This window comes from Monodelphis domestica, chromosome 1 (genome assembly GCF_027887165.1).
Source record: "Monodelphis domestica isolate mMonDom1 chromosome 1, mMonDom1.pri, whole genome shotgun sequence".
Classification (NCBI taxonomy): Eukaryota; Metazoa; Chordata; class Mammalia; order Didelphimorphia; family Didelphidae; genus Monodelphis; species Monodelphis domestica.
Window position 1 is genome coordinate 74,303,513 of NC_077227.1, and position 27,927 is coordinate 74,331,439.

The window sequence follows — 27,927 nt, forward strand, 5'->3', positions numbered from 1 at the left end:
TGGAGACAGTACTAAGAATCTCACCAGTACTCTAGCATTACATTCTTCTCCCTTCCAGTGTCAAGCACAGTGCCCAGTAAAAGAGGAAGCAGCAGAAGAAGCTTGGAACCAACTCGATCCAAAGACAGGGTGTAGGTGCTCATATATTCACCTCATTTCATTCAGAACATAATATTAAAGTATCTGCAATATGCCAACACAATATTAGGTACTGGAAATGCAGAAGTGAAATAAAAGTCTCAGTCCTCCAAGAATGTACAATGACACATATTTATATCACAACATCTTACTTTCCCACATTCTAGGTTGGCACAGTAGTGCTCAGGTTTGTACCTACAATAGAACAGAAAGTTAATTAACCAACAGGAGAACCTGAGATTTGAAATGTGAATTTCTGATGGAAGTCGAGGGCTGAAACCTACTCTTTACTGTCATATTTTGCTATCCAGGTAATTGAAATTTAACTCAACTTTTATAATCTCTACTCTTAAGTAACTTAACTGATCTTTTCAAGACAAAGAGGTGTAAGTTATAAAATGTATATTGTCATTATGAGGATTTTTTGGATCACATGACCAACAAAATGGAGGACTAGACATTTTCTCTAATTCTCATGACCTCTCAAATCTCTATAAAATAGGCATTATGCACCAGGTATGAAGCAATTTCAGCTGTCTCCACTATCTAGGACACCCAAAACTCAAAGTAAAAACAAGGTAACAACAGAGAGAGCTAATATTTTCTTATCCTTAACATGCTCCTGGAAGCACCCCTCCTTCAGCAGTCACCATGATTCCTACAGCAGGGCTTGACAAGTTGATCCACCCACTTGGAATGAAACTCAGTTTAACACCTCATCCCTCCATCTTCCACCCATTGCTATAGAATACAAACTCCAAAGAGCAGAAATTTGCTCAGTCTGTGAGAGCACTCTGGGCCACTGGAATGAAGAACTGAAGAACAGGGGTTACAGGACAGAACATATGTTCTTTCCACCCAGAAGTCATTTGGAGCAGAGATGAAGGCCAGTAAACCTTGACTTGTCTGGTGTGGAACACTTTGAGATCCAGCCCTCAGAGAAATAGCTATCAAAAGGGAGGGAGCCAGAACATGAGCAATCAGAAAAAAATGTTTAAAAAAGAAAGAAATTACCAATGATCTCAGGAGGAAGAAAACTAAAAAGCAAATCAGCCAACAAGTAGAAGGAAATAAGATCTCCATATCAAATAAAAGGCTTTGGGCATTTATGAATAAGTATTATAAGACAAAGGGAAGCAAATTAACACCTGATAAGATAGAGGACTCTGAATCTGTGAATTCTGAAGAAAGTACAGAATCATTGGTGCTTCTTAATTGTTTAAAAGAAAAATAATGACAAATAATGCTATCCACCTCCAGAGAAAGAACTGTTGGAGTCAGAATTCAGATGAAAGCATAGGATTTTTCAATTGTTTATTTGGGTTTACATTTTGTGGTCTTGGTTTTATAAGATTACTCACTTAAAAAATCTGAACAATATGGAAATATATTTTGCATGGTAATACATGTATAACCTAAGTGGAATTGCCTGCCAACACCCAGAGGAGACTGGGAAGGGATGGAAGAAGATAAGTTCAATCATATAACTTAGGAAAACTTGTGTGAAAATGTTATTACATGTAATTGGTGGTATATATGTAAGGAGAAATAAGAAACATTCCAACACGAACAGAAAAATATTCTAAAATTTTATAGTGGTCAAAAGTGATATGTTACCCGTTTTTTGACAGGTCATGATGACCTGTCAGATAATTTATAGAGAAGACTCTTACATGAAGTATGAGGTTAGATGAAATGATCTCTAAGGTCCCTTATAGTTTATAGATGTTATTATTTGACTATGGTATCACCAAGATTGTACACTATGACCAGATTGGATTTATCCTAAGAATACAGAGTGGTTAAGTATTGGAACAACTATAAACATAATTGACCATATTAATAACATTAATAACATATAATAAATTATATCAATAGTCACAGAGAAAGATTTTGACAAGATATAACACTCATTCCTGATTAAAGAAATAACATTAGAAAGCATAGGAATAATCAGATCTTTCCTTAATATGATAATTCTCTATCTAAAGGCAGAATTATCTATAATATAGATAGAGATATTTCAAATAAAATCGAGAGTAAAGATGTCCACTATTGTAAGAATAATTGTAGCCAAAGTATATATAACACTTACTATGTACTAGGCACTTGTGCTAAGTATTTTACAATCATCATCTCATTTGATCCTCAAGACAATCTTGGGAGGTAGCGTTATCTATAGCACTAAGACAAGTCAATGAAGAGGGGGAAAGCATAGACAAAGAGCAAACAAAATTACCACTTTCTTAAATGGTATGATGGTTAATTTAGAGAACCCTAGAGAGTCAACTAAAAAACTAACTGAAATGAGTAATAACTTCATCAAAGTTACAAGAAACTAAGTCACCAGCATTTTTACATGTTACTTCCCACTCAAAAATCTTTTTAAGATGAGATAGAAAGAAAAATTTCATTTAAAATAACTAGGAAATTGGGGGGGGGGTCGTTTTAGTAAGATGCACAGAAGAACTACATGAACACAGTTACAAAACTCTCTTTAAACGAATTAAACATCTAAATAATTGGAGAAATTTTTATTGTTCATCGGTAGGTGAAGACAAGATAATAAAAATTATAGTTCTATATAAATTAATCTTTTTATTTAGTGCCATACCAATCAAACTACCAAAGGATTACTTTGTAGAGCTAGGAAAAAATTATAAAATTCATCTGAACAAAAAAATTTTTTTCAAGAATATTAAGGGGATTAAGGAAAACATAGGAAGGAAAAGGACCTAACAGTGACAGATCTCAAACTATATGACAAAATAGTAATCAAAGCAATTTGGAACTGGTTAAGAAGTAGAATTTGGTGTAGCATGCTGTGAGGCTGTGATGGACCTAGACCTGGGCGTCTACATCAAAGACCGACTGGATGGCTCACTATTCGACCTTCTCTGCCTGACTGCAAAAACAAAGACAACAGAGAGACTCATCCTGGAAGCTCTCTTTGCAGATGACTGTGCTCTCATGGCCCACCAAGAAAATCATCTCCAAACCATTGTGGACAGGTTCTCCACTGCAACAAAACTGTTTGGCCTGACTATCAGCCTCAGCAAAACAGAGGTCCTGTTCCAACCTGCACCAGGGAGGTCAACTAACCAGCCGCGCATTACAATCGACAGCACACAGCTTTCTAATGTCAACACCTTCAAGTACCTGGGCAGCACCATCGCCAACGACGGGTCCCTAGACCACGAGATCAATGCCAGGATCCAAAAGGCCAGCCAGGCACTCGGGCGGCTGCGCTCCAAAGTCCTCCAACACAGCGGTGTAAGCACTGCGACGAAGCTCAAAGTGTACAACGCAGTGGTCCTCAGCTCAGCTGTGAGACATGGACACTGTACCGGAAGCACATGAAACAGCTGGAGCAATTCCACCAACGCTCTCTCTGGTCAATCATGAGGATCCGATGGCAGGACTGAATCACCAACCAGGAAGTCCTCGACAGAGCCAACTCCACCAGCATCGAAGTCCTGGTCCTCAAAACCCAGCTATGATGGTCTGGACACGTCATCCGCATGGACCCACAGCGAATACCAAGACAGGTGTTCTATGGTGAACTGTCAGCTGGACTCAGGAAACAAGGCCGGCCAAAGAAAAGATTCAAGGATCAGCTAAAGTCAAACCTGAAGTGGGCTGGCATTACACTGAAGCAACTAGAACTCGCTGCCTCTGACAGAAGCAGCTGGGGAACCCACATTAACCATGCCGCCACCACCTTTGAAGATGAGCGACGTCGACGTCTTGCCGCTGCGCGTGAACGCCGACACCAGGCCACAACCGCACCTCCTGTAACAACTGGAGTCCCAGCCCCATGTGCCACACACTGTGCGCCTTAGCCTTTGGACTCCAAAGCCACATGAGGGTACATCAATAGATGGTAATGCACAAAGACAATCATCATTCTTGGTCACCGAGAGACTACTACTACTACTACTAAGAAATAGAAAGGCTAATTGATATGACAGATTCAGTACAGAATATACAGAATCAAATGAGCATAGTAGCCTAGTGTTCAATAAATGCAAACATGAGGGGATAACTCACTGTCAAAAACTGTTGAAAAAACTGGAAAATAGTCTGATAGAAACTAGATATAAACCAGTATCTCACACTATATACCAAGAAAAGCTCCAAATGAGTACATGATTTAAATAGGTGACATCATAAACAAATTAGAGAAACAAAGAAGAAATCACCTGTTGGCTCTAATAATAGGGGAAGTGTTCGTGATCAAACAAGAGAAAAGTTCATAAGAGATAAAATGGACAATTTTGATTTCATTAAATTTTAAAATTTTTGCATGCAAAAAAGTAGTTAAAATTAAAAGAAAAACATATGTGAGGAAAATCTTTGCAGCAATGATTTTTCCTATAAAAGTCTCATTTCTAATATGTATACATAGAACTGATTCAAATTTTTTATTTTTAATTCAATTTTATATTATTTTCATTTCTGAATTATCTCCCTCTCCTCACTCACTCATTGAGAATGCAAAAATAACAAAACTCATTACACATTTGTATTAATGAAAAATAAATTCCTGGGGGCAGCTTGGTGGCTCAGTGGATAAATCACCAGTCCTGGAGTTGGGAGAACCTGGATTTTAAAACTGGCTTCATACACTTCCTAGATGTGTGACCCTGGGCAAGTCTCTTAACCCCATTTGCCCAGCAAAACATTCCTGTATTAGGAGAGAGAGAGAGAGACAGAGAGACAGAGAGGCAGAGAGAGACAGAGACACAGAGACACAGAGACAGAGACAGAGAGACAGAGACACAAAGACAGAGAGATAGAGACAGAGACACAGAGACAGAGACACAAAGACAGAGAGAGAGACAGAGATAGAGACAGAGACAGAGACAGAAAGAGACAGAGACAGAGGACAGAGACAGAGAGACAGAGACAGAGAGACAGAGAGAGACAGAGATAGAGAGGCAGAGAGACAGAGACAGAGAGACAGAGACAGAAAGACAGAGACAGAGAGAGACACAGAGAGAGACAGAGACAGAGAGAGACCAAGAGAGATAGAGATACAGAGAGGCTGAGAGGCAGAGACAGAGAAACAGAGAGAGACAGCGAGAGAGACAGAGAAGTAAAAAGGAGGAGGAGGAGGAGGAGGAGGAGAAAAAGAAAAAGGAAAGAAAGAAAGAAAGAAAGAAAGAAAGAAAGAAAGAAAGAAAGAAAGAAAGAAAGAAAGAAAGAAAGAAAGAAAGAAAGAAAGAAAGAAAGAAAGAAAGAAAGAAAGAAAGAAAGAAAGAAAGAAAGAAAGAAAGAAAGAAAGAAAGAAAGAAAGAAAGAAAGAAGAAAGAAAGAAGGAAAGAAAGAAGGAAAGAAAGAAGGAAGAAGAAGGAAGGAAGGAAGGAAGGAAGGAAGGAAGGAAGGAAGGAAGGAAGGAAGGAAGGAAGGAAGGAAGGAAGGAAGGAAGGAAGGAAGGAAGGAAGGAAGGAAGGAAGGAAGGAAGGAAGGAAGGAAGGAAAAAACATAAACAAAGAGGCAGTCTAAGTAATATGATGTGGTATCTTTGAATTGGAACTTATTCACATTTATAAGAATAAATACTATCCTTCAATTGATAAATGGTCAAGAGTATTAACAGGCCATTTTCAAAGGAAGAAATCCAAGTTATCATTAGCAATATGAACAAAATACTCCAAATTACTAATAATTAGAGAAATTCAGATTAAACAACTCTTCAAATTAAACCACCTTACAGTCTTCAGTTGGCAACGTTGATATTTTTAAAAAATGGAAAATGCTAAATGCTGGAGGGGCTATGGGGAAACATACTGTTGGTAAAGCTGTGAACTGGTCCAGCCATTCTAGAAAGCAATTTGGATTCTCAAAAAGCTATTAAATTATGCTTGCCTTATAATGCTGGGATACCAATACTAGATTTAAAACAACAAAATGAGATCAAAGAAGGGAAAATAACTCATATGTACAAAAATATTTATGTTTATAAAACCATATATTTATAAACATATTTATTTTGTAAGCTCCTTGAATTTCGTATCCCCAGTGCTTAGCACAGCCTGGAATGTAGGACACTTAACAAATATTTACCAATAGCAGCTCTACAGGAATAAAGAATTGGAAATTGCCAGTTGATTGGGAATGGCTTAAGTATAATATATGACTGTGAAGGAATTTGATAAGAAATGATGAAGGGGATGGCTTCAGAGAAACCTACAAAAACATATGAACTGATGAAAACTGAAGTGAGCAGGACTGTGAGAACAATTTGTACAATAACAACAATTTCGTAAAGACAATCACCTTTGAAAGGTATTAGAAACTGATCAACACAATGACCAGCTACAAAGCTAAGGGGCTCATAATGAAACAAGGCTATCCATCTCTCTACAGAAAGGTGATGGACTTGGAAGTACAGATTAAGAAATTGGGGAGGGGGAGTAGAGAAAAGACATTATCAGTCTGAGATTTATTGTATTTGACAATGCATGTTTGTAACAGATAATTTTATTTTTCTTGATTTCTCTAAGTGGGGTAGTAAGAGGAGGTGGGAGAGAGAGAAGGCAGCTTTTCATTTAACAAAATAAATTTTAATTTTAAAAGACCCAATTATATTAATTGATAAAGATGAAGATAAAGATAATGGTAGATATGATTCACCAATCACCTATAAGCACACAAAGAACATCTGTGTATGTCTAGACCTTTCAGAGATTCAAGGGAAAAAGAAATTATCTCTGTCTTCAAGACACTCAAAATTTGCTTTAGGAAAGCAGGACATAAACAAAAAAATTGCCAGACAACATATAATACAGAGGGTAATTAGGTATTAATTATAAGACTTTAGCTCTTCATGTTTAAGGAAATTAACTGTCTGTGAAAGCCTTATCCCAGCCTTAGGATCCAGAAGTACTAGGTGTAGTTGTTAGAAGTGATAATTTGTACTGAGCCGCCTGCCTCTTGGCAAGTAACATTACCTTCAGGTAACAAATATTAATTTGTTGTTAAATTGAATATTTTGTTATTTCCATTTTGTGGTTAAGGTGATCCAGGCTCAAGAGGAGCTCTTACTTAGTCAAGGTCACAGAGCTAGTCAGTGCAGTCAGGTCTGGCTCCTAGTATAGTGCTTTTTGTTCACATTGCCCTTCTAGGACAGGCAAGTGCCAAAGAGGAAAATGCTGCAAAGTGCCAAGCAGGCTGCCAGCTACAGAAGTAGAGGAGGTCTTCTTTTCCAGGTTCCTGCACTTAGGATATTAGAATGGTTCAGCACCAAGAAGGGGGGCTGTTGCTGTCTTTTCCCCTAATTCACTGCTTTCCATCACTTCATCCCCAGTGCGTCTCTCAGGCTAGGGCTGGGAGCCAACTTTCCAATGACCTCACTGTTGCTGGCTACCCAGGCAAGTGCACAGAATAACAATATCCATATCACCAGAAAGTTCCACCTTGCCAACTGTTCTTTCTTTCCCAGGGCAGGGGCTTATGGGCTTGGAAATGAGGGTCCTTACTCTGAGTCCCTGGTTTATTTCCTTTACCAAGGAAGTAAAGCAAGGTGGTAGCAAGATGAGTATTGGACTTAGAGAGAGGAAGACCTGAATTCAAATTCTACCTGAAATGCTCACTAGATCTCTGATCTGGGCAAGCTATTTAACCCATCTCAGAGTCAGTTTCTTCATCTGTAAAATGGAGATAACAACTATTATGAGGAATAAGTGAGATAGCACATAGAAAGTGTTGTGTAATTGATAGCTATAATTATTGTGGAGTTTTAGCTGCTCTGTACCTTTTCATTAAAATTGAGAGCACTGATTCCTAGTATCTATTGGTGTTTCAAACTCCTCTGGCTGAGGAAGGGGGAAAAAATGAATCTCACGTGCAAAAACAAGTTTCCCTAAAAAGCCCTTCTTTTCCTAAGAAGAACTTCTAGTAAAAACAGTTTGGTATATCAGGGTCAGTTTTTAAACTCTTACCTTCTGTCTTAAAATCATATTAGTTCCAAGTCAGAAGAGTGGTAAGGACTAGGCAATAGGGGTTAAGTGACTTGCCCAAGGTCATACAACTAGGAAGTGTCTGAGGTCAGATTTTAACCTAGGACCTCTGGGCCTGGCTCTCAATCCACTGAGCCCCTCAGCTGCCCACAGCAAGAACTTTCTAATGTCTGATAAAACAGTTATAGAATCACTGGATTTTCCAACTAAAAGGGGCCTTAGGGCTCATCTAGCCAAGTGTCTTAAAAAAAATCCACGACCTATGGAACACTTACCCACTTAGCTCTACTTGAAGTGTCATGGGGAATCTAACAACTTAGAAAACCTTCCTGCCTCACAGGATTGTTGTGAGCAAAGCAATTTGGAAACTTTCAAGTGCTGTCTAAAAGTGAGTTTGTTACTATTATTAGACACTGCCTTTGCTTCCAAGGAATTTACAGAATTCTAGGAGAAACAAAATTAAGAGGGATCAAAACTCTGCTACTTTACTACCTGTGTGATCTGTGTTTATTGACTCAATTTCTCTGTGACTCAGTTGCCTCATCTGCAGAATGGGGAGGAGTTAGAAAAGGTCCTCACTAGTCCTAGATCCCATGAAATTGGGCCTCTACTAGTTTTGTGTCTGTGAACAGTGAACAAAGAAAATGTCTTCCTTTCTTCCTTTAACAAAAAAGGATAAGAAGCACTTTTTTATCTGGGCATATGATTTGGAGTTTTTGGTTTTATGGGACTGTTCACTTGCAAAAATGAATGATATAGAAATATGTTTTAAGTGATAATACATGTTGTTTGTCAACTCCGAGAGGGTAGGAGGAAAGAGGGAAGGGAGACAACATGAATCATGTGATTTTGGAAAACTTATGTGTAAAATTGTTATTGGGAGAAAATGAAGTTAATTTTTTAATAAAAGGAAAAAGAATTGACAAAGATAGGAAAGGATAAAAATGTCACTCATGGCTGTGAATATCAAATGAGATAATACATGTAAGTGCTTCACAGTCTTTAACATGCCAGCTATTATTTCTCTATGGCATGTCAAATAAGAAGCAGGTCTTGAGAGTCAGGGATTAAGTTCTGTGTTCATGTCCTGCCTCTCCCTCTGAGAATTCCCATTTTCCTTCAACATTTAGCTGGAGACACCAGCTGTGTCTCCATAATTCTAGTCTCCCATCTCTTCATTTGCACTGCTTAGCTCTCATGCCTAGAATGCTCTCCCTCTCCTTCGCTAACTTGCTTCCTTCTAGTCTAAATTAAAATCCCAGCCTTTAGCAGGAGGTCCTTCCAGGTCTGCCCCTTTCCTTCCCCTTACTTTCCCCTGCATCTCCATCCATAGTGGATATAGATTTAGATCTTGTAGGTAGTGTTTCGCTGTCTTCCTATGTGGTCTTCCCCAATAGAATATGAATTCCATGAAGGCAGGCAGGAAGTGTGCTCTCACTGTTTTTGTAGATGGGGGACTCAGCCATAGTAAGAAATATTTAAGAAATGGTGCCTAAAGTGAGACTTCCTAATAGCCATCCCACCCAGAGCCTCTCTCCCTCTCCCCACATCTGCTTCCCCCCCCCCCCCCATATTGTAAGCTCCTCCAGGGCAGGGACTTGATTCACTTTTGTCTTTGTATGCCCTGTGCTTAGCACAGTGCCTGGCACACAGTAGTGGATCAATAATATATGTCCACTCTGTGACGACAGGCAAGACACAACCTCTTGGTACAGCAGGCAATTCGAAGACTAAAATTACAGACGAGTTGTTGATCTACATCAGTGGAGGAAGTTTCCATGCTGGGAACTCCCCCAAAGATTTGGACTCGAAACCCTCCCCGCCCCCAGTTGTTCCCATATTATGCCAAGTGAGTAGTGTGAGCAGTGAGTGGAAGGGGGATGGGGTTAGAGGACAGAGAAAGCTTCACACACAGAAGTACCACGTGAGAGCTTTCTGAAACGAAGACTTGAAACGAATCCGGAGCAGTGCTTTCCTCAGACCCCGGAACATTTTTCTAGGAAGTTTAGGTGATCAGTTCTCGAGAGGGTTCGTTTTGATGCCCTGGAGAGGTGCCGGTGTCCTGGAGACCCAGCCTATCTCAGCCTTCACTCCTTCCACCCTCGCTCGATCTATGGGACACCTGAGATGTCGTCACTCCGCCCTGGTCCTCGGGCCGGGCCGAGAGAACGGGGGTGGGGAAGTTTGAATGGAAAGGAGGAAGGTCCGATGGAAAGGGGGTCTGGGGGGTGCCCGGTTCAGGCCCAGTTACAGGAGGAGAGGGCTGGCTGGGGACGATCCGTAGACCAAACACACACGAAGCCCAAAGAAGCCCTCGGACTTCGCTTATACCCTCAGCTGCTTCGGCCTGTTTTTCTCGGTTCCTAGTCCAGTTGTCTGGGTTAGGGTGTAGGGTACAGGCTGAATTCAGCAACGACTGTGGGCTAGGGCCACCGCTTCCCCTCCACCTGCTCTTCATTCTTTTTCTCTGCGGTGATGGACGACCATACGGACAAAAAACACTGCCAGGGATCCCTAGGGAGGAGCTCCCAGGGGAATCTGTGCAGGTGTCTGGGGTATGACACTGTGAGACCTCTCCAAACCGCCCCGCCCCCAACCCGTTTATCCAGTTAACTAACCTCTAAGGACCTGCATTACTTCACTAGCAGCATCCGCAACCAAACCCCCCCCCCGGCCCCCAGTGGACAGGAAGAAAACGGGAAGCTGCAGACCCCTATGTTTTCAGTTCACTCAGTGGGGGGGCTAGGCTTACCATCAGTCAGTCAGTCAACAAGCATTTATTAAGTAAGCTTTGCTTACTTAAGTGCCAGGCACTGTGGGAGGGCTGGGCTCACAAAAGCAAAAACAGGATGATTCTTGCCCTCAAGGAGCTCATATTCTGATGCATATTCTGACGATGTACAAATAATTATGTACATACTCTACATAATAAGTACATACCACATAATATAAGTATGTCTTACATATGTATATAGTGCATGCACACAGTGGCATTGGAAGGTCGTTTTAGAGAGAAGGCACAAGCATTGGGTAGAGTGGGGGATAAGGACCAGGAAAGGTCCATACAGAAGGTGGGATTGGAGCCGAGTCTTGAAGACAGCCAAGAAAGCCAGGATTTTAAGAGTATGGAGAGCAGACTGTCATCAAGGCCAGTCAGGGCCAGGGGCCTGAGACCAAGAAGTCACTTTCTCTTCCAAAAGCCTCTCTACTGATCTCAGGTATCCAAGGTTGGCTCTTTTCTCTTCCTCTGTGAAGCTCTGAAGCCAGTCTAGAGCTCCTCCCTCACCTTCTTCTGGGGGAAGCAGAAAGAAGTCTGGACTCCCCCTTTCAAACAAATGCTTCCTTCCAGCCTTCGCTTCCATCCTGTCTTTCCCCCACCCCCAGCTTAAAACCCCAAGGACAGGAGGAGGGGCCAGGACACAGGGCGGGGTGGGGGTAGGGGGAAGGGAGGTAGTGGAGGAAGGTTCCTCTCCTCTTGGTCCTCTATTGGTTCCAGCCCCTACATGTGCCCGCATTAGAATGAACAGACGCAAGCAGACCCGGGCACCACTCTGGGGCCGGAACTCACCGCGTCACAGCCCCAAGTGGAAGCTAAAAAAAAGAGAGAGACACCAAGAGACAGAGGCAGAGATGGGGGAGGGGGGAGCAACGAGGAAAAGGGAGGGGGGAAAGGGGAGGGGGGAATTGCTAAGTGAGAGTTAAGAAACAAGAAGCATGCAACACGGTCTGTGCCCAGGGCAACAAAAGCCGGCTGAACGCTGCTGGGCTGAGGGCAGAGCGCACAGGGTCTCTGTCCCTGCCGGAGATGCGCCCGTGTCGGTAGAGCGCACAGGGGCCCCTGAGCCGCGGGGGCGGTGTCGGCACTGAGAGCCAAGCTCTGCGCTCTAGCCAAGGGGCTCTGTCCTGAGACGCCCCCCTCGCTCTGAGGGAGGGGGCCCGAGCTGAGGCGAGGCGAGTTGGACTGGAACATCTTTTCTTCGGGGTAGAGGCTTTGGGCGGCGCACCAAGAAAGCTGGGGTCGGTGCGCTCCCCGGGACTATCTGGACACCGCCCACCTAGGGGGCACAGAGCCCGCCCCAACCGCCGGCTGAGACTCGGAAGCTACAGCTTGGAGGAAAGCGGAACGGTCCAGCGGGGGAGGTCAGCGGGGGAGGCCAGCGGGGGTGCCAGGCCGGACGCCTCTGCCTCTGCTTCTGCCTCTCCCCATGCTCTGTGAGTCCCGGGCTCCTGGGAGCTGAAACATCTGAAAGGGCCTTCAGAGGGAGGAGGGGAAGGATGGCGGCGCCCGCGGGGCTGGCCAAAGCGGCTGCGGGAAAACTGTCCGAGGCTGTGGGCGAGCGCACCCGGCGCCTAGGTTCGGCGCTTCAGGAGACACACCGGCAACGCCGGCTGCTACTCGTCATCGTCTGCGTGGCGCTCTTTCTAGACAACATGCTTTACATGGTCATCGTACCCATCGTGCCCGTCTACATCGCCGGCATGCACAAGGGCAGCGAAGAGGACCGTTCGGACCACCACCACCGGCAGCTCCAGCCCACGGCCAACACCAGCCAGACTGCAAATGCCACGGATGCCCCGACGCCTCCGCCGAAGTCCAGCCTGAAGCCCACTTACCCAACGGAGAGCGAGGACATCAAGATTGGCGTGTTGTTCGCCTCTAAGGCCATCCTGCAGCTGCTGGTGAATCCCCTGAGCGGGCCTTTCATAGACCGCGTGGGCTACGACGCGCCTCTGCTCATCGGCCTGGGCGTCATGTTCGCGTCCACGGTTATGTTTGCCTTCGCCGAGGACTATGCTACCCTGTTCGCCGCTCGCAGCCTGCAAGGACTGGGCTCGGCCTTTGCAGACACGTCGGGCATTGCCATGATTGCGGACAAATACCCCGAGGAACCAGAACGCAGCCGGGCCCTGGGCGTGGCCCTGGCCTTCATCAGTTTCGGCAGCCTTGTGGCGCCCCCCTTCGGTGGTATCCTTTACCAGTTCGCAGGGAAGAGGTACCCCTTCCTGGTGCTGGCCGTGGTCTCCCTGCTGGACGGGTTCCTTCTCATGCTGGTGGCCAAGCCTTTCTCCGTCAAGGCGCGGGAAAACCTGCCGGTGGGCACGCCCATCCACCGGCTCATGCTGGACCCCTACATCGCTGTGGTGGCTGGCGCACTGACCACCTGCAACATTCCTCTGGCTTTTCTGGAGCCTACCATTGCCAACTGGATGAAGGAGAGCATGGGAGCATCCGAATGGGAGATGGGACTCACTTGGCTCCCAGCCTTCTTCCCTCACGTCTTGGGCGTCTATCTCACCGTCAAGCTGGCTGCGCGATACCCGCACCTGCAATGGTTCTATGGTGCCCTGGGACTGGTGGTCATTGGAGCCAGTTCCTGCACGGTGCCAGCCTGCCACAACTTTGGCCAGCTAGTGGTGCCCCTTTGCGGTATCTGCTTTGGCATCGCGCTCGTAGACACCGCGCTACTGCCTACTCTCGCTTTCCTGGTAGATGTGCGACACGTTTCTGTCTATGGTAGCGTCTACGCCATCGCAGACATCTCCTATTCCGTGGCTTACGCTCTCGGGCCCATTGTAGCCAGCCAGATCGTATACACTCTCGGCTTCCCACAGCTCAACCTGGGCATGGGCCTCGCTAACCTACTCTACGCACCAGTCCTTCTACTCCTTCGTAACGTCTGCTACATGACGCCGTCCCGTTCCGAGCAGGACGTACTTCTGGACGAGTCACCCAAGGGCCTCTACGACACTATCCGCCTGGAGGAGCGGTTAGGCAAAGACAAGCCTCGCCACGGCCTGCCCCCCGAAGGGGAGGTTTCCCTGGGATGGGAGGGGGAAGGCGCCGCCCAGAACCGTCCCAGGGCGTTGTCTGGGGAAGAGTCCTCGGACTACGACTACGAATATAGTTAAAAGTATTTGAGAGGAGCACAGGAAGGAAAGTCCTTTAAAAATCCCTGTTCTTCCGCCTCCTCCTTTTCCTAGAAACTTGGTATATCAAGGGTTAACCTAAAGAAAATTGACCAAAAATGGGGTCTAGCTAGGTGGGTGGTGCTGGAGGACCTATAGCTTTGTCTGTGCAATGTGTCTCCCTCTTTCTGCTCTTAACTCTCGTCCCCATTGTATTCAGCTTCCCTCTTTGTAGTCCTTGATGGTTCCCTGCCCCTAGCTCCCTCCGGCTGTCTCACGGATGTTTCCCTGTCCCGTTTCCCTCAATCCAACGCCTTTCCAAGCGCGGGTAATGATCCGCTCTTTGTAATTGGAAGACGCGATTCTTGCTCCGTCTTTGAGCCGGGAGATAGTCTGAGGACACCTGCTTGAATATGAAGCTCCCCGAAACCACAACTCAGCCTTCCTCCTCAATTCTAAAACTTCCCAGCGGGGGTAGTCGGGGTGTGGGTTCTCTGCCCTCTGCCTGTCCCATGTAACTGGAGTCTGTGTGCAAAAGTTTCTCGAATTTGAAAACAAAACAAGTGTGTGGCCTCCTGTGTATCTCTGTACGGGGAAACAAACCCGTGTAATGTCATTCAAGTTGTATATTCAGGGACAGGAACTCAATAAACAGTGTCTATACTGAGGTCGCATTCATTGCTAGGTTTCTAATTCACACTGCAAGCTAGGTGTGGGGGAGGTCAAGTTCAAGAGACCTGGCTGCCTCCAGAAAGGGGGTGGGCGGGAATGATCCCTCCTCCCCAACCTGCCCCCAGGTTGGAGGCAGAGATGAATAAGGGAGTTCTGATTTGTCCCCAGAGACTCAAGTGCCCAGGCTGTCCTCGGCAGCCCTTTGGTTGTCTACCTAAGATCAAATGGACTCCGGGAAAGCCGAAACAGTTCCTTTTCTTAAGGTTCGTCTACCAGCCATTCCACTAGCTCTCGCCTCCCCCTCCCCAACCCCTAACACACACACGCACACCTCCTGGAATACACATCTCCTGTATACTCACATCCCACTCCTGCCAAACGCAACCCTCGCACTTACACATATAACTGTATTCTACGCTCCTGCACACTTGTTTTCAGTCTCCTTTCCTCTGCATTCGCCTGCGCGCGCGCCCACAAATACAGTATCCACGCTCACGTATGTCCCCTACACACTTCTACTAAATCACGTATACTAGCTACATTCATGAACAAGTACCTCATCTATACACACAGCCGCCCTCCGCCCTCTCCCCACGCACAGACACATGCCTAGTAGAGCCTTGCCATCCGACGTTCACACCCACAACCTGCTCTCAACTTCTTATCCACCTCAGGTCCGGGGCACACAGCTACCTTCCCGACCATTGCCCCAGCATGCACCTAAGCCGCTCTCCCCGGACGCTCGTAGGGCTTGCTTCCTTCGGTTGTTTCTGAAACCCCCAGGGTAGCTCAGTGGCGTTTTCCTGTACCCGACAGGACAGTTAGCAATGAACAGAAAGAAGCTTCCAGCACACACGCATCTTTAAACTGCAATTCTATTCACCACTTGGAAACTATCTCAAAGGCGGGGGATCATCACACAACGAACAAGTTCACATTTCACGTGCTATTACACCCGGAATTTCAATCTAGACCTAGAGCAAGGGGCATCTAGGCACCCTTCTCCCAGCTGGGCAACGTTCTAAGCTTGGCAGGGCCCAGGGGAAGCACTGCCCGTCTAGGTCCGGGGCTGTATTCCAGATTTAGACTCACAACTTCTCCCCAAGATGTCTGACTTTCAAATAAAGAAAAATTAGAGAGCAGAAGGTAAGCCGGCAAGAGCCGATTGAAGAAGCAAAAGAAAGAGACCCAAGCCCTTTCAAAAGTAACTGGGGGGGGGGGGGGAGGGTTCAGGAGAGTTTCATCTGTGTGTGTGTGTGTTTTTGTATAACCTCTATGAAAGAGAGTAGGTAATATGTCTGTGTCAAGCTGGGAGAGTATGATTAGTTAGGTGTCTGTATGGCACATAGTGTGTGTGTATATCTTCATCCATAGGCTCAGGGAAGTGGGGGCAGCTCTGAGCTGTTTGTTTCCCAAGAGTGTGTGGATGTGTGTTTGTGGAAGAATATCAATGCACACAGAAGCCATCTTCCTTAGGTGGTATGGTGTTTTTGTGTGCCTGAGGAAAGTATCTCTTAGGGGGAAAGTCTCTGCCTTACCTTCCTGAGAGTTGCGTAAGGGATGTGTGTTTCTGAGGGTGTTTAGAAGGAAAAACTTCTAGGGAAGCACTAATTCTCAGAGAAGGATGGGAATTCCCTCTTGTGCAATGATCCAAGAAGGTGATACCAAGTGAGGTCCTGGACTGCTATGCAGTTACTGAGGCATACAGTCAGCTCCTACTTCCAACAGATATTCCATAAAGCCATAGGGACCATTCTTCCAGCCTCTTACTGATCAATGAGCCCCCACTTGGAAAAGAAGAGCCAGAATAAACCCTGATAAGTGCCTGGAAGGATGGGATAGTTATAGGAAGCAATTTCTGGGTCCTGAGATTTAGGGGTGTGTGTGTGCCCATAGTAGTACCTGTGACTGCATCATATGCATGTATGTGTATATTCATTTGTGTCTTTGTATCTGTGGCTGGGTTTATGGATGTGAATGTCTATCTATTCATGTGTGCCCACATAAAAATCTAGGTGTTTATATTGGTGTAAATCCATGTGCCTATATTGTGTGAATAGATGTATGCATGAATTGCACATTTATTAATTTGATGTTATCTCTTCCTGTGTCCTTGTCTGTTTGTGTATGCTAATTGAAGCTTAGTGTGTGTGTTTGTGAGAGACAGAGACAGAGGCAAAGATAGTGGGTCAAAATAGAAATTGAAAAAGTTATTTTTCAGAAATGGGAGTGGGTTTAGCTATTCTAATCTAGCAGCGGGGACTGGGACCAGGGTTGTGTTCTTAGGATTTTCCCAAGACAAGGTTCTGCCTCCCACCCTTGGCTGAAGACTCCCTACTTCCCTCCATGTCTCCCCTAACTGCAAATGCCCCTAAGTAAGACAACAAGCATCCAGAAACCCTAACGCAGAAAATACTATTTTTCTCCTTTATCCTCCTTCAATCCTGACCATGCCTGTGTGGCTGGAGTTTATCTGTATTAACTAGTAAAAATATATGTATGTTTCCATGTACCTCTCTGCCTGTGATGCCTCTCCTTCACACAACATGCTCAGAACAGGGAAACAAACCCAGGTGCCTGGGTGGGATTGATGGAGTGATCTGTGGAACCCTAAAAGATATACTGGAAGATGGAGGGGTAGAGATGATAGGGTGAGAAGAAGGTACTGCCCTTCCTTGATACCGAGGTATTGAGAACCATCTCCGTAGCTGTCAGGGCTCCAGGCGATTCGATGGGCAAGTCAATTTGACTGACAAGAAACGATTAAAACTGGGGAGAGTAGATGAGAATGGGGTACAGAAGTGTGGATAAGAGAAAAGAAAGGAAAGGGGAAGCAGAAGGGACTTGATGGGGCGGCGTAGAACGGACAGGAGGAAGGCTGATAGAGAAAGAGTGGAAAATGGCTATCGAGAAAGAATAGACAAGGGGGAGGAAAGGGGAAATAAGAGGAGAAGGAAGAGAAGGAAGGAGTGAAGAGAAATGGGAGGACAGGAAGAGGAAAGAGTGGGTAGAGAGAAGGGGAGCAAAGAGTAAAGAGTAAGAAGAAGGGAAAGGAGGACGGTAGAAGTGGTAAAGGAAAGAGGAGGGAGAAAGAAAACGAGAGCAAAGAGAGGGAGGAAAAGGGAGGAGTACTCATGGGAGGGGAGGGAAGGGAGGGAATAAGTGAGGAGGGACGCGCCGGGCTCGTTCCCAGCCAGTCCAGTGGCCGCGGGGAACTGGGCGGCGCGTCGGGACAAGCTACCATGGACAGAGCCTGCCGCTCCTGGGAGCAAAGCTGAATCCTCTGTGATTGCGGCACTTGGCCAGACATGCCAGTATCCCTGCACCCAGGCACCCCGGCACCCGCCTTCTGACACCCACCCACGGCTGCAGCTGCGCCAACTACAGCAGGTAAGAAGGGCAGGAAACGGAGTAGAGTTGGGTGGGGTAGAAAGAAAGGACCCTTAGTCCCAGTAGAGAGCTTTCCCTTGCCCCCAGGGAAAGGGGCGTACTAAAGACAAGATCAGAAAGTTTTGAGGACTGTCCCCAAGTCACGGTGGGTCCCACGTGAGTGTTTATTTAAGGGCTATTGCTAGGTCGATCTGTACGTGTGTCTGGAGGAAGTGTTTGGGTGACATCCACAAACTCCCCTAATAGGATCTGGGTATTAGTACTGTGGGAAGTCCCAGTGGCCCCTGACACCTGTCTTAAAGATATTCTTGTATCCATCCCCGGGGCCAGGATGCTAGAGTTCCTGCCCTTACCTGGACTCTCCTGGGCATTTCAGGATTTGGCTGCTCTTCTAACCATTCCAAGCTTCTCTTCACTTTTCCTCTGAGTCGCAGCTCCCCTGGGCAGAAAGAAGCCCTATTCACTGCATCTCCCCAACATAGTTTCTTGGGTGAGTCTTGACTCTACAGCCAAAGGACTCTCCAATACACAGAAAACCTTTGAATTCAATATAGGCAAGACTGATTCCCTTTCTGAAGTAAATGGTAGCTCACTCCCTTCAGGACCCAGAGGAATAGAGTTGGAAGCTCTGTTCAGATGGAAAGGATGAAGGGGGCAATTGGAGCTTTCAGGTTTGGGCCAATGCCAAGGCCTCTGCTTCTTCTGGGCGGACTAGATACCCAATCTAAGCCCATAATATGCATAGACCTGTAGAAACTGGACCAGATAAGCCCCAGCCTTCACTAGCATGGCTTTTATTTTGAGTGACAGGAATAGAGAAACAAGCATAACTGTGATGTGGAGTGTCAGCTCGTCAGGAGCTAGTAAATGACTTGTCCAGGTGAACAGAAGAAGTTTGTATGTATGGAGAATCTTTTTTATTCATGCCTGTCCTTGCCCCAGGGTTTCCTCTGAATCCAGAAGATCTAGTTCTCTTTTCATTCTGGATAACTGTCCCCCTCCTGAGTAGGATGAAGATTGGGGAAAGACTTTTTTTTAATAGCTAGCAAGTATTTAGCATTTTGTTTATCTTATTTGATCCTTGCAATATATTTACCACATATGGTAAATATTATTATGCCAGTTTTACAGATGAGGAAACCGAGACTTAAAGAGGTTAAGTGAAGAGGATAAAGGAAGGAACTAACAAGCAAACTTTCTAAGAGAGGAGTCATAAAATCAGAGAGGGGGTGGGGAAGAGCCATTGGCCAGGACAGGTGTTGCAATAAAAGAAAATCAACTCTAAGAGGTTATCAGTTGAAGAAATGGAAAGAAATAACCTGAAAAGTATGCTTGGTGAGGAGGGGAACCCTGATTACAAATAAGGCATTCGCATATTATTGTACTGGATACCTAAGCTTTCTTTTAGAATAAAGGGTGGTATCAAAACAAAGAAAGATCCTCAATTGGGAAGGTGCAGGGACCATATTAAATTCATGGAGATGCCAGTAATTCTCTCTCATGCATATGGAGGATAAAGACTTTCAACCTAAATTGCCTCTCCTCCTCCTTTCCTGTCCTGGCCTTTCTACTTCTGATATGCCAGTGTCTAAATTCATTAGTCCAGTTGCTTTCATATCCTCTTAAGGAAGTAATCTAGTAGTAGTAGTGGTGGTGGTGGTGGTGGTGGTGGTGTAGCATCTATTATTATTATTATTATTATTATTATTATAGGAGAATAAGTATAATTTCATGGATAGAGAACTAGCCTTGGAGTGAGGAAGATCTGGTTTCAAGACCTATAGCTATGTAGCCATGGTCAAGTAATAATTTCTCAGAACCTCAGGCAACTCTCAGTGACTTTTAGAAATGAATTGATAATCTGCTGGTGGAGGAGGTTTCCTCAGAAAGAAAAGGTTTTCCCACACCCATGAAATCACAAGTCTAGACTATGTATATAAGATTATATTATATTTTTGCCCACATAGAAGAGAGAGGAAAGTTATTGATGATTGTACAATGGACTTTGGAAAGGAAAACATGCTGGAGAGAGGTTAGAGGATCATAAAAGACCTCAGAGGTGATCTAATTCAAACCTCTCGTTTTATAGATGAGGGAGTTAAGGATCAGAGAGATGAAATAATTTGTCCCATGTACCAAAGCTAAAAAACAGCAGAGAGAATTTAACCTTTGACCCAGTGTCTCCAAGTTCAGTTCTCAAGTTCATAGCCCTTTCCTCAGTAGTAGACAAACTCCCTAAGGGCTTCATGTCCAAAAGGTAAGAGGGTCTAGGAGAGATCTAGATGATAGGAACAAAAAGTGTAGTCTTCACCTAAAGGAAGAACCAGCCCTAATAACTGACAGATGTCCTCCAGCTTATTGAATAGACATAGATATGGGTTAAGAGAAAAAGAAAACTTCCAGGAAGGAGTCAGAAATAATGGAAAAAGATAGCACTGGAGTTTGGGAAGTCCTTTATGTTCAGTCCATCTAAGCCCAGAGGGAAAATCTTTAACCTCTCTCAACTCTACTTTTCTACATAGATTATTAACATTGGATTGGAAAAACAGAAGGGCCAGTCAGTCCTTAGAAACAGTACCAGAAATAATCAGTCTATAACTAGAATAAAGATATTGCAGGAATTTTATCTGGGGTCACTGGCCCTCCCATTGTGCAAGATAACTATCAAACTCATGCATTGCATTATTTTTGTTTTTGTTTTTTCCTTTAGTCATCCAGTAAAGCACTTAAAAAAAACTATCAACCTTGCTTCAACTGCAATAAAGAAAAGTGCATACACTGGCTAAGAGAGTTTGGGGAAATTTAGAAGTCTCCAAAAGGCAGGAGAACATCAATGTGAAAAGTCATGAAAACAGAAGTTCTACCATACCCATATAAATATGGGATATTGGGAAAAATGGGGGAAAGCATCAGATTTGGAATCAGAAAACCTAGGCTCAATGCTGTATGTGCTACTCAAACACTTCATGATAACTAGATTAGTCACTTTACATTTTTTGGGTCTCAGTTACCTCATCATTAAAATGAATTCATTGGACTAGATGACTTCAAAGTCCCTATTAGTAGTAACATTCTGTACTTTGCAATAAAAAATGAAGAAACCCTCCCCAAAATCCTAAAGGTTTCAATTAAAGTTCTACCTTTCTGCCTAGGATACTCTCTTATGTAGCATCTTCAGGAAGACTTTCATTACTTCTTAGTTATGTGACCCTGGGCAAGTCACTTAGCCCCCATTGCCTAGCCCTTACTGCTCTTCTGCCTTGGGATCAATACACAGTATTGATTTTAAGATGAAAGGTAATGGGATGAAAAGGTCCAGGATTCAAAAATATAGTAAGCATTAGTGACTCTCTGGAGAGGAAAAAAACAAATCTAAAGTGGAGAGAATAGAGCATGAAACCTGGAGTTAGGAAGAGCTGGGTTTGAATCCAGCCTAAAACACTTCTGGTATAAACCAGAGCAAGTCATTTAACCTCTCTGTGACTCGGTTTCCTCATTTGTAAAATATAGGGATTGGACTTGATTGGCCTCTAAGTTCCCTTCTAGCTCTAAATTAATGAGTCTATAGTGTATACCCCTCCACAGATATTCATAATTCCCCCTATAGAACTCCAGGGCAAAAAAGCCCAGGGACAATCGTGATTAATTTAATTTGGTAATGTAAATAAGACAGATATCATATAATATAATATATAAAAAATTCTTACTTTCTATCTTAGAATCAATACTATGTATCAACTCCAAGATAGAAGAGTGATAAAGACTAGGCAATGGGGTTTAAGCTAGGAAGTGTTTATTTTGAGGCCAGATTTGAAGCCAGGACTTTCCATCTCTAGGCATGGCTCTCAATCCATTGAACCACCTTGCTGCCCCATATAACTTTTACATATATGCGTGTGTGTGTGTGTGTGTGTGTGTGTGTGTGTGTGTGTGTGTGTGTGTGTATACATATACAGAGAGAGAGAGAGAGAGAGAGGAGAGAGAGAACTGTAAGATAATCTGGTCAAACTGTCCCATGAAATCTAAGGACCAGAGAAGGAAAAAAAACCTCCCCAGAGATATGTAAAAAAATTATTATTAGTGAAAAAGTAGGGACTAAAAATTAAGTCTCTTGGCTCCCAGGTATGGAAACAGATTATTAGTGAGGTTAGAGATCAAAGACCAACCTTCCTATTGGAAAAGTGATTTTAAAGTTGAAAGCTTAAGAATCATCAACAAACATCAACATTCTAATAAACAAACAGAAGTTCAAAATGAAATCATACATGAAAGCATAAACACCAATCATCTGTATTATGTATATGTCACAACATACTCAAAACAATGACATTTTATTCATTTCTGTGTCCCTTTTTGCCTTCTGTGCATTTGTTTTATTATTTTCTATATTTTCACAGTTAATGAAGCTCTTTTTCAAATAATGCCCCCATCATGCAAATATGGAATTCCAGAAAGACAAAGTGATTTATCCTAAATCACGTAGCTAATTAATGACAAAGCTGGGCCAAAAACCAGATCACCTAGCTCCCAGGTTATTCCCACCTCACTGAATTCTTGAGCTAGATGGGCCATAAGAAATCACCTAGTCCAACCTCCAAACTTTTATCAAGAAACTGAGGCTCAGCAAAGTTAAGTGACACAAATCAGAAGCAATACTTGGATGTAGAAACCAAGTCTCCTCAGAGGTTCAGGAGCTAGTTTCCCTACAGCACATCAGGCAAATTCAAAGTGCAGTTGAGTGTTTCTATCTGGAATACAGCCTCCAGGTCATTTTAGAGGGGGTCGTGAGGTTGAGAGAGGAAAGACTCTTGTAAAGGCACCAAATGTGAGTTCTAGACTTAGCTATCCTCTGTAAGGACCCAGAAAAACCACAGCACTGATTCTGGTTTTGTTTTCTCCATTCTAAAACAGAAACAGAAATTCTTGTCCCTACTTTTAAATAATATTTGCAAGGGAGCAGATAGCTTAGATTTAAGATCAGAAAGAAGGGAGTAAAGGGACTGGAGATTTTGAGGGTGTTCTCAGGCCTGATTTGCAAGTGTACACTAACCCACTCACCTAGCTCAATCATTTCTTCTCTTTTGTTTCCTAGCACTGGGTGAACATCCTCAATAAGCTTTGACTCTTGGACTTAAGCCAGAAGAGGAATAGCTAAAACTCAGAGATGCCAGTACTTGAGAAAACACCCCCCAAAATGGCTGAAAAGGATGCCAGTAGCAAAGAAGAAGCTGTAAGTGACCATATTCTTAAACTTGCTTGAGTAAACTGGGAGAGTACTAAGCTTTGAATGACTAGTGGGCTGTCTTGAATTAAGGACTTCAAATTCCTCAAAAATCATAACCCATGAAAAACTAGAAAACAATATGGCAGAAGCTAGGCATAGACCAATATATCTCATACCCTAAAGGGTGATACTATAAGTAAATGGGAAAAATGAATATTTACCTGTCAGATCTATGAGAAAGAGAGAAATTTATTACCAAATATAAGAGCTAGAGAACATTGTAAGAGGTAAATGAATACTTTTGACCATATTAAATTTTAAGTTTTTGTACAAACAAAATCAATGTAAACAACATTAGGAGGGAAATAACAAACTGGGGTGGGGGAATCGTGACAAATTTCTTTGTTAAAGGTCTCATTTCTCAAATAGAGAACTACGTCAAATTTATAAGAATACATGCCATTCCCCAGTTGACAAATGGTCAAGGTATATTAACAATCAGTTTTCAGATGAAGAAATCAAAACTATTGATAATCATATTAAAATGTTCTAAATCCCTCCTGATTAGAGAAATTCAAATTAGAACAACTCTGAGGTACCACCTATCAGACTGGCCAATATCACAGTAAAGGAAAACGATAAACATTAGAGGGGATGTGGCAAAACTGATTCATTAAGGCATGGTTGGTGGAGTTGCGAACTGCTCCAACCATTCTGGAGGACAATCTGGAACTATGCCCAAAGGGCTTTATGATGGTGCATATCCTTTGATCCAGTAATATCACTATTAGGTCTGTATCCCAAAGAGATAAAAAAGAGGGAAAGGATATACTTGTATAAAAATATTTATAGCAGTTCTTTTTGTGGTGGCAAAGATTTAGAAACTGAAGGGATGTCCATCATCAATAGGGGAACAGCTGAACAAATTGTGTTATATGATACTGATGGTATATTATTGTGCTGTAAGAAATAATGAGCAGGATGATTTCAGAAAGAGCTGGAAAGACCTATATGAACTGATGCAGAGTGAAATAAGCAGAACCAGGAGACCATTGTACACAATAACAGCAATTCTATGGAATGATCAACTGTGAAAGACTTAGCTATTATCAGCCATACAATTATCCAGGTCAATTCTGAGGGACTTATGACAAAAATACTGTCCACCTCCAGAAGAACTACAGAAATTGAACTATGGGAATTGGAATGCAGATCAAAGCATATGATTTTTCACTTTAGTTTATATATGTTTTTATTTGGGGGTTTTGGTTTTATAGGAGTATTTTCTTACAAAAATGAACAATATAGCAATGTTTTGCATGATATACCTACAATGGGGGGGGGTTGTCATATCCATGGAGTCCTTCATTTCTTATTCCAAATATTATCCATTTCTTGGAGGTTAAGAAGTAAGAAGCTTTCCATTTAATTGCATCCATTCCTTATAAAGAGGGATCAGTGGTGGAAATGGAAAAAGGTAGAAACAACTCACAAAGCAATGACCCTGTGAAGGGGTCCTGTTCCTAGAGAGGGATCATGGGCTGGTCACCATTGTCTCTATTCCAATTAAGGAATCACCCTCAAAAATAAGGGGAAGTATCAAGAGGGAAGAGTTGTGACCTGTAGTTCACAGAACTTCCAGATTTTCCTTACTGGCCTATGCCTGTTCCCTGAAGGATCTCTCTCTTTTCCTAAAAGTCAAGCAGGCTTTTATTGTCTGACCTACCCTCTCCACTCCAAACTGTTCCCAAATCTAGCAAGATTCACCATTATAGAGCCTATACTCAATCAGACCTCCTTAAGGGATGCTGTCTAAGGAGCTGGGAAGCACCCATTTCATTTTGCAAATTTTTTTTAACTTTTAAAACATTTATGCATTTCTATATTTTATGTGCATTTATAATCTGTCACTCCCTCTGCATTCCACCATTGAATAACAACAACAACAAAATGAAAGCTAAAACCTTCAACATAAAGATGCATTATCCAGGAAAACAACTCCCTGCATTGGCAATACCTGAAAATGTAGATCTCTCTATCTTAAGGTCATCATATCTCTGACATGTTCTATTTTTAATTTTGATTCTGTTTAGTTTTGATTATATTTGATATTTAGTCTTCTGGATTTAAGGTTTATTATCCTATTGATGAGAGGTCAAAAGTCTTTCAAAGTTGTTTTTCACTACAATATTGATGATTTGTATACATTGTTATTTTAGTTTTACTCACTTAACTGTATCAGATCATCAAAGTCTTCCAATTTTCCTCTGAAATTGTTAATTTCATCATTTCTTATGGCACAATAATATTCAACTACAAATTCACAGGGCAGAATTCATTTTGCTATTTCTGAATAGGACACTTCCCTTAGTTTTCCATTTTTGTCTACTACAAAAAGGACTATTATAAATATTTTTGGATATATTCATCCTTTCTCTCTTTCTTTGGCATCTTTTGGATTATAGATCTATTAGTTTGAAAGGGTGTATATCCTTCCATGTACTTTGTGTAATTTTTTGCCATGCTGAAATTTTAATAGGCTCCCAACTTGTTCCCTTATCCCAGGTTCCTCTGCCCTCTCCAATCCACCTTGCCCACTGTCAAATGGTTTTTTTAAGCCCTTAACTTTTGCCATAAATTGGTTCCAAGGCAGAAGAGCATAAAGGCTAGACAATGGAGGGTAAATGACTTGCCCAGGGTCACACAGCTAGGAAGAGTCTGAGGCCAGATTGGAGCTCAGTACCTTCCATCTTGAGACCTGGTTGTCTATCCACTGAGCCACCTTGCTACCCCTATCAAATGATTTTCTAAAATTATATTTCTCCCTCTGGTTGGTCCTTATTAGATAATTTTTAAAATAAAAATTAAATCCTTCATAACAAATATGAATAATCCAACAAAACAAATTCCCACATTTTCCATGTTCAAAAATATGTGTCATTCTGCAATTTAAGTCTATCAGCAAGAGGTGGGTAGAGTCTTCTGGGCTCATGATTTACCATTCACAAGATAAATTTTCCAAAGATGTGGCTCCCTGTAGATTACTCCTGCCTTATACTTCCCCCCACACACATTGCCTTCAAAAAACATTTTTAAAACTTTGAGAGAACACTAGGCAAGAACCATGAGACCATATTTCTAGTCTCTTTTTTGACACTGATCTTGGACAAGTCATTTCATTTCTCTGTGCCCCAGATTCAGTTTCTTTATCTGTTGAAGAGGATGTTGAACTAAGTGTTACCTAAGTTCCCTTCCAATTCCAGTCCATTCTCCTGTTTCTGAGTACCTAGACCAGAGTCACAAAATGGTGCCCTCTCATTATTTGGGAATTTTATCCAGGACACTCAGAGGACAATGAATTCCAGAACCTTTGATTGTTTGCACTAGAGGACCAGTAGAATGACTCATGCTGCTCTAATGGGCTACTCTTAGCCTCTCTTCTCCTTGATGACAACAGGAGGCATTTCATAGAAGTTCTGACATCAAGATACATGTTGCTGCATGTGTACCCACACCCCATCACAGACATATTTGCCAGGTTGCAAATCTGGGGCATGTTTATACACCATACACCAACTAACAGCTACATGGACAATGTCATCATACTCTGGGATTGTGGACTTCCTAGTCAAGATCCCAAAAGGTACCAGACCACCTTACTGTTTTATCAGCAAACTAGCTATTTACCATACCTCCCTAAACTCCTTTAAAATGGAGATGGTATGCCTGGAAAAAAAAACAGGAAGTATTCCCCTGGATGATAATAGACATCTGATCATGGAGAGCTCACTATCTCATGAAACAGGCTATTCCATGGAGGCAGCTGTGATATAAAAGAATGTACTAAATCTAGGATCAGAAGAGAAGTATTTAGATATCATCTCTGCTACTTATTATCTGTGTGATCAAGAACAAGTCATTTATACTCTCTGGTCCTCAGTTTCCTCACTTGTAAAATGAGGTTTGACTACATGGCCTCTGAGACCCTTTCCAACTCTAAATCTCTTGTCATGTATGATACCTATAGTGCCCTCAAGCTTTAAATTCTGTGATGCTTTTTTGAGGAACAGCTCTATTTGTTATGTTCTTCCTTATGTGGACCCCAAATCTACCTTCCTATATTTCCAAATACTAGAACTCTCCTCTAAAATCAAGTAGAACAAGTCCAGAACAACTCTCAAATTCTATGATTCTCTGATTAATGATCAATTTCCTTGGGGCTCATGGGTCATGGACCTTTCCTAATTTGTCTATTCACATGAAGACCTTTTCCCAAGTGAAGAGGGTTCTGCTCCCAGGCCAAAGAGAATTCACATCTCTGGGTTCTCCATTTTTCCAGCTTCCACTAGGCAAGTTGCCTCTGCTATCTTGAGGCTTTTTTATATTATATGGCAGCATATACCCACTGAAACCTTAGGATCTGAGCATTTATAGCTGGAAAGGACCTTGAAGATCACTTAGTCCACCACCAACATTGCATTTTACAAATGAAGAAACCGGGGCCCATAGAGATGAAGTAACTTGTCTTCTGATTCTAAATTTGGTGCTCTTTTCACTCCACAATGCTCCCACAATATTCCTGCTCTAGGTATCCAGAAGAATAAGCAGAACAAAGGGATACAACTGGCCTTT

The 27,927-nt window shown here is 43.0% G+C and overlaps 2 protein-coding genes across 2 annotated transcripts in view; both read left to right on the top strand.

The window, feature by feature from the left end:
• Positions 1-11,655: 11,655 nt before the first annotated feature.
• On the top strand, positions 11,656-14,676 carry SLC18A3 (solute carrier family 18 member A3). The gene has a single exon (XM_007478623.2). The coding sequence runs from the start codon at positions 12,378-12,380 to the stop codon at positions 14,010-14,012; it is 1,635 nt and encodes a 544-aa protein (XP_007478685.2). The 5' UTR covers positions 11,656-12,377; the 3' UTR covers positions 14,013-14,676.
• Positions 14,677-17,876: 3,200 nt separating this feature from the next.
• Positions 17,877-27,927, top strand: part of CHAT (choline O-acetyltransferase) — a 100,116-nt gene continuing 90,065 nt past the window's right edge. Inside the window, exons 1-2 of the mRNA XM_007478625.3 lie at positions 17,877-18,071; positions 23,164-23,301. Of these exons, the coding sequence (XP_007478687.2) occupies positions 23,236-23,301 (66 nt within the window). The 5' untranslated portion in view covers positions 17,877-18,071; positions 23,164-23,235. The remainder of the gene's footprint in view (positions 18,072-23,163; positions 23,302-27,927) is intronic.

Excerpts from the sequence above, each read along its gene's own strand:
- SLC18A3 (XM_007478623.2), top strand. The coding sequence starts at position 12,378 with ATGGCGGCGCCCGCGGGGCTGGCCAAAGCGGCTGCGGGAAAACTGTCC.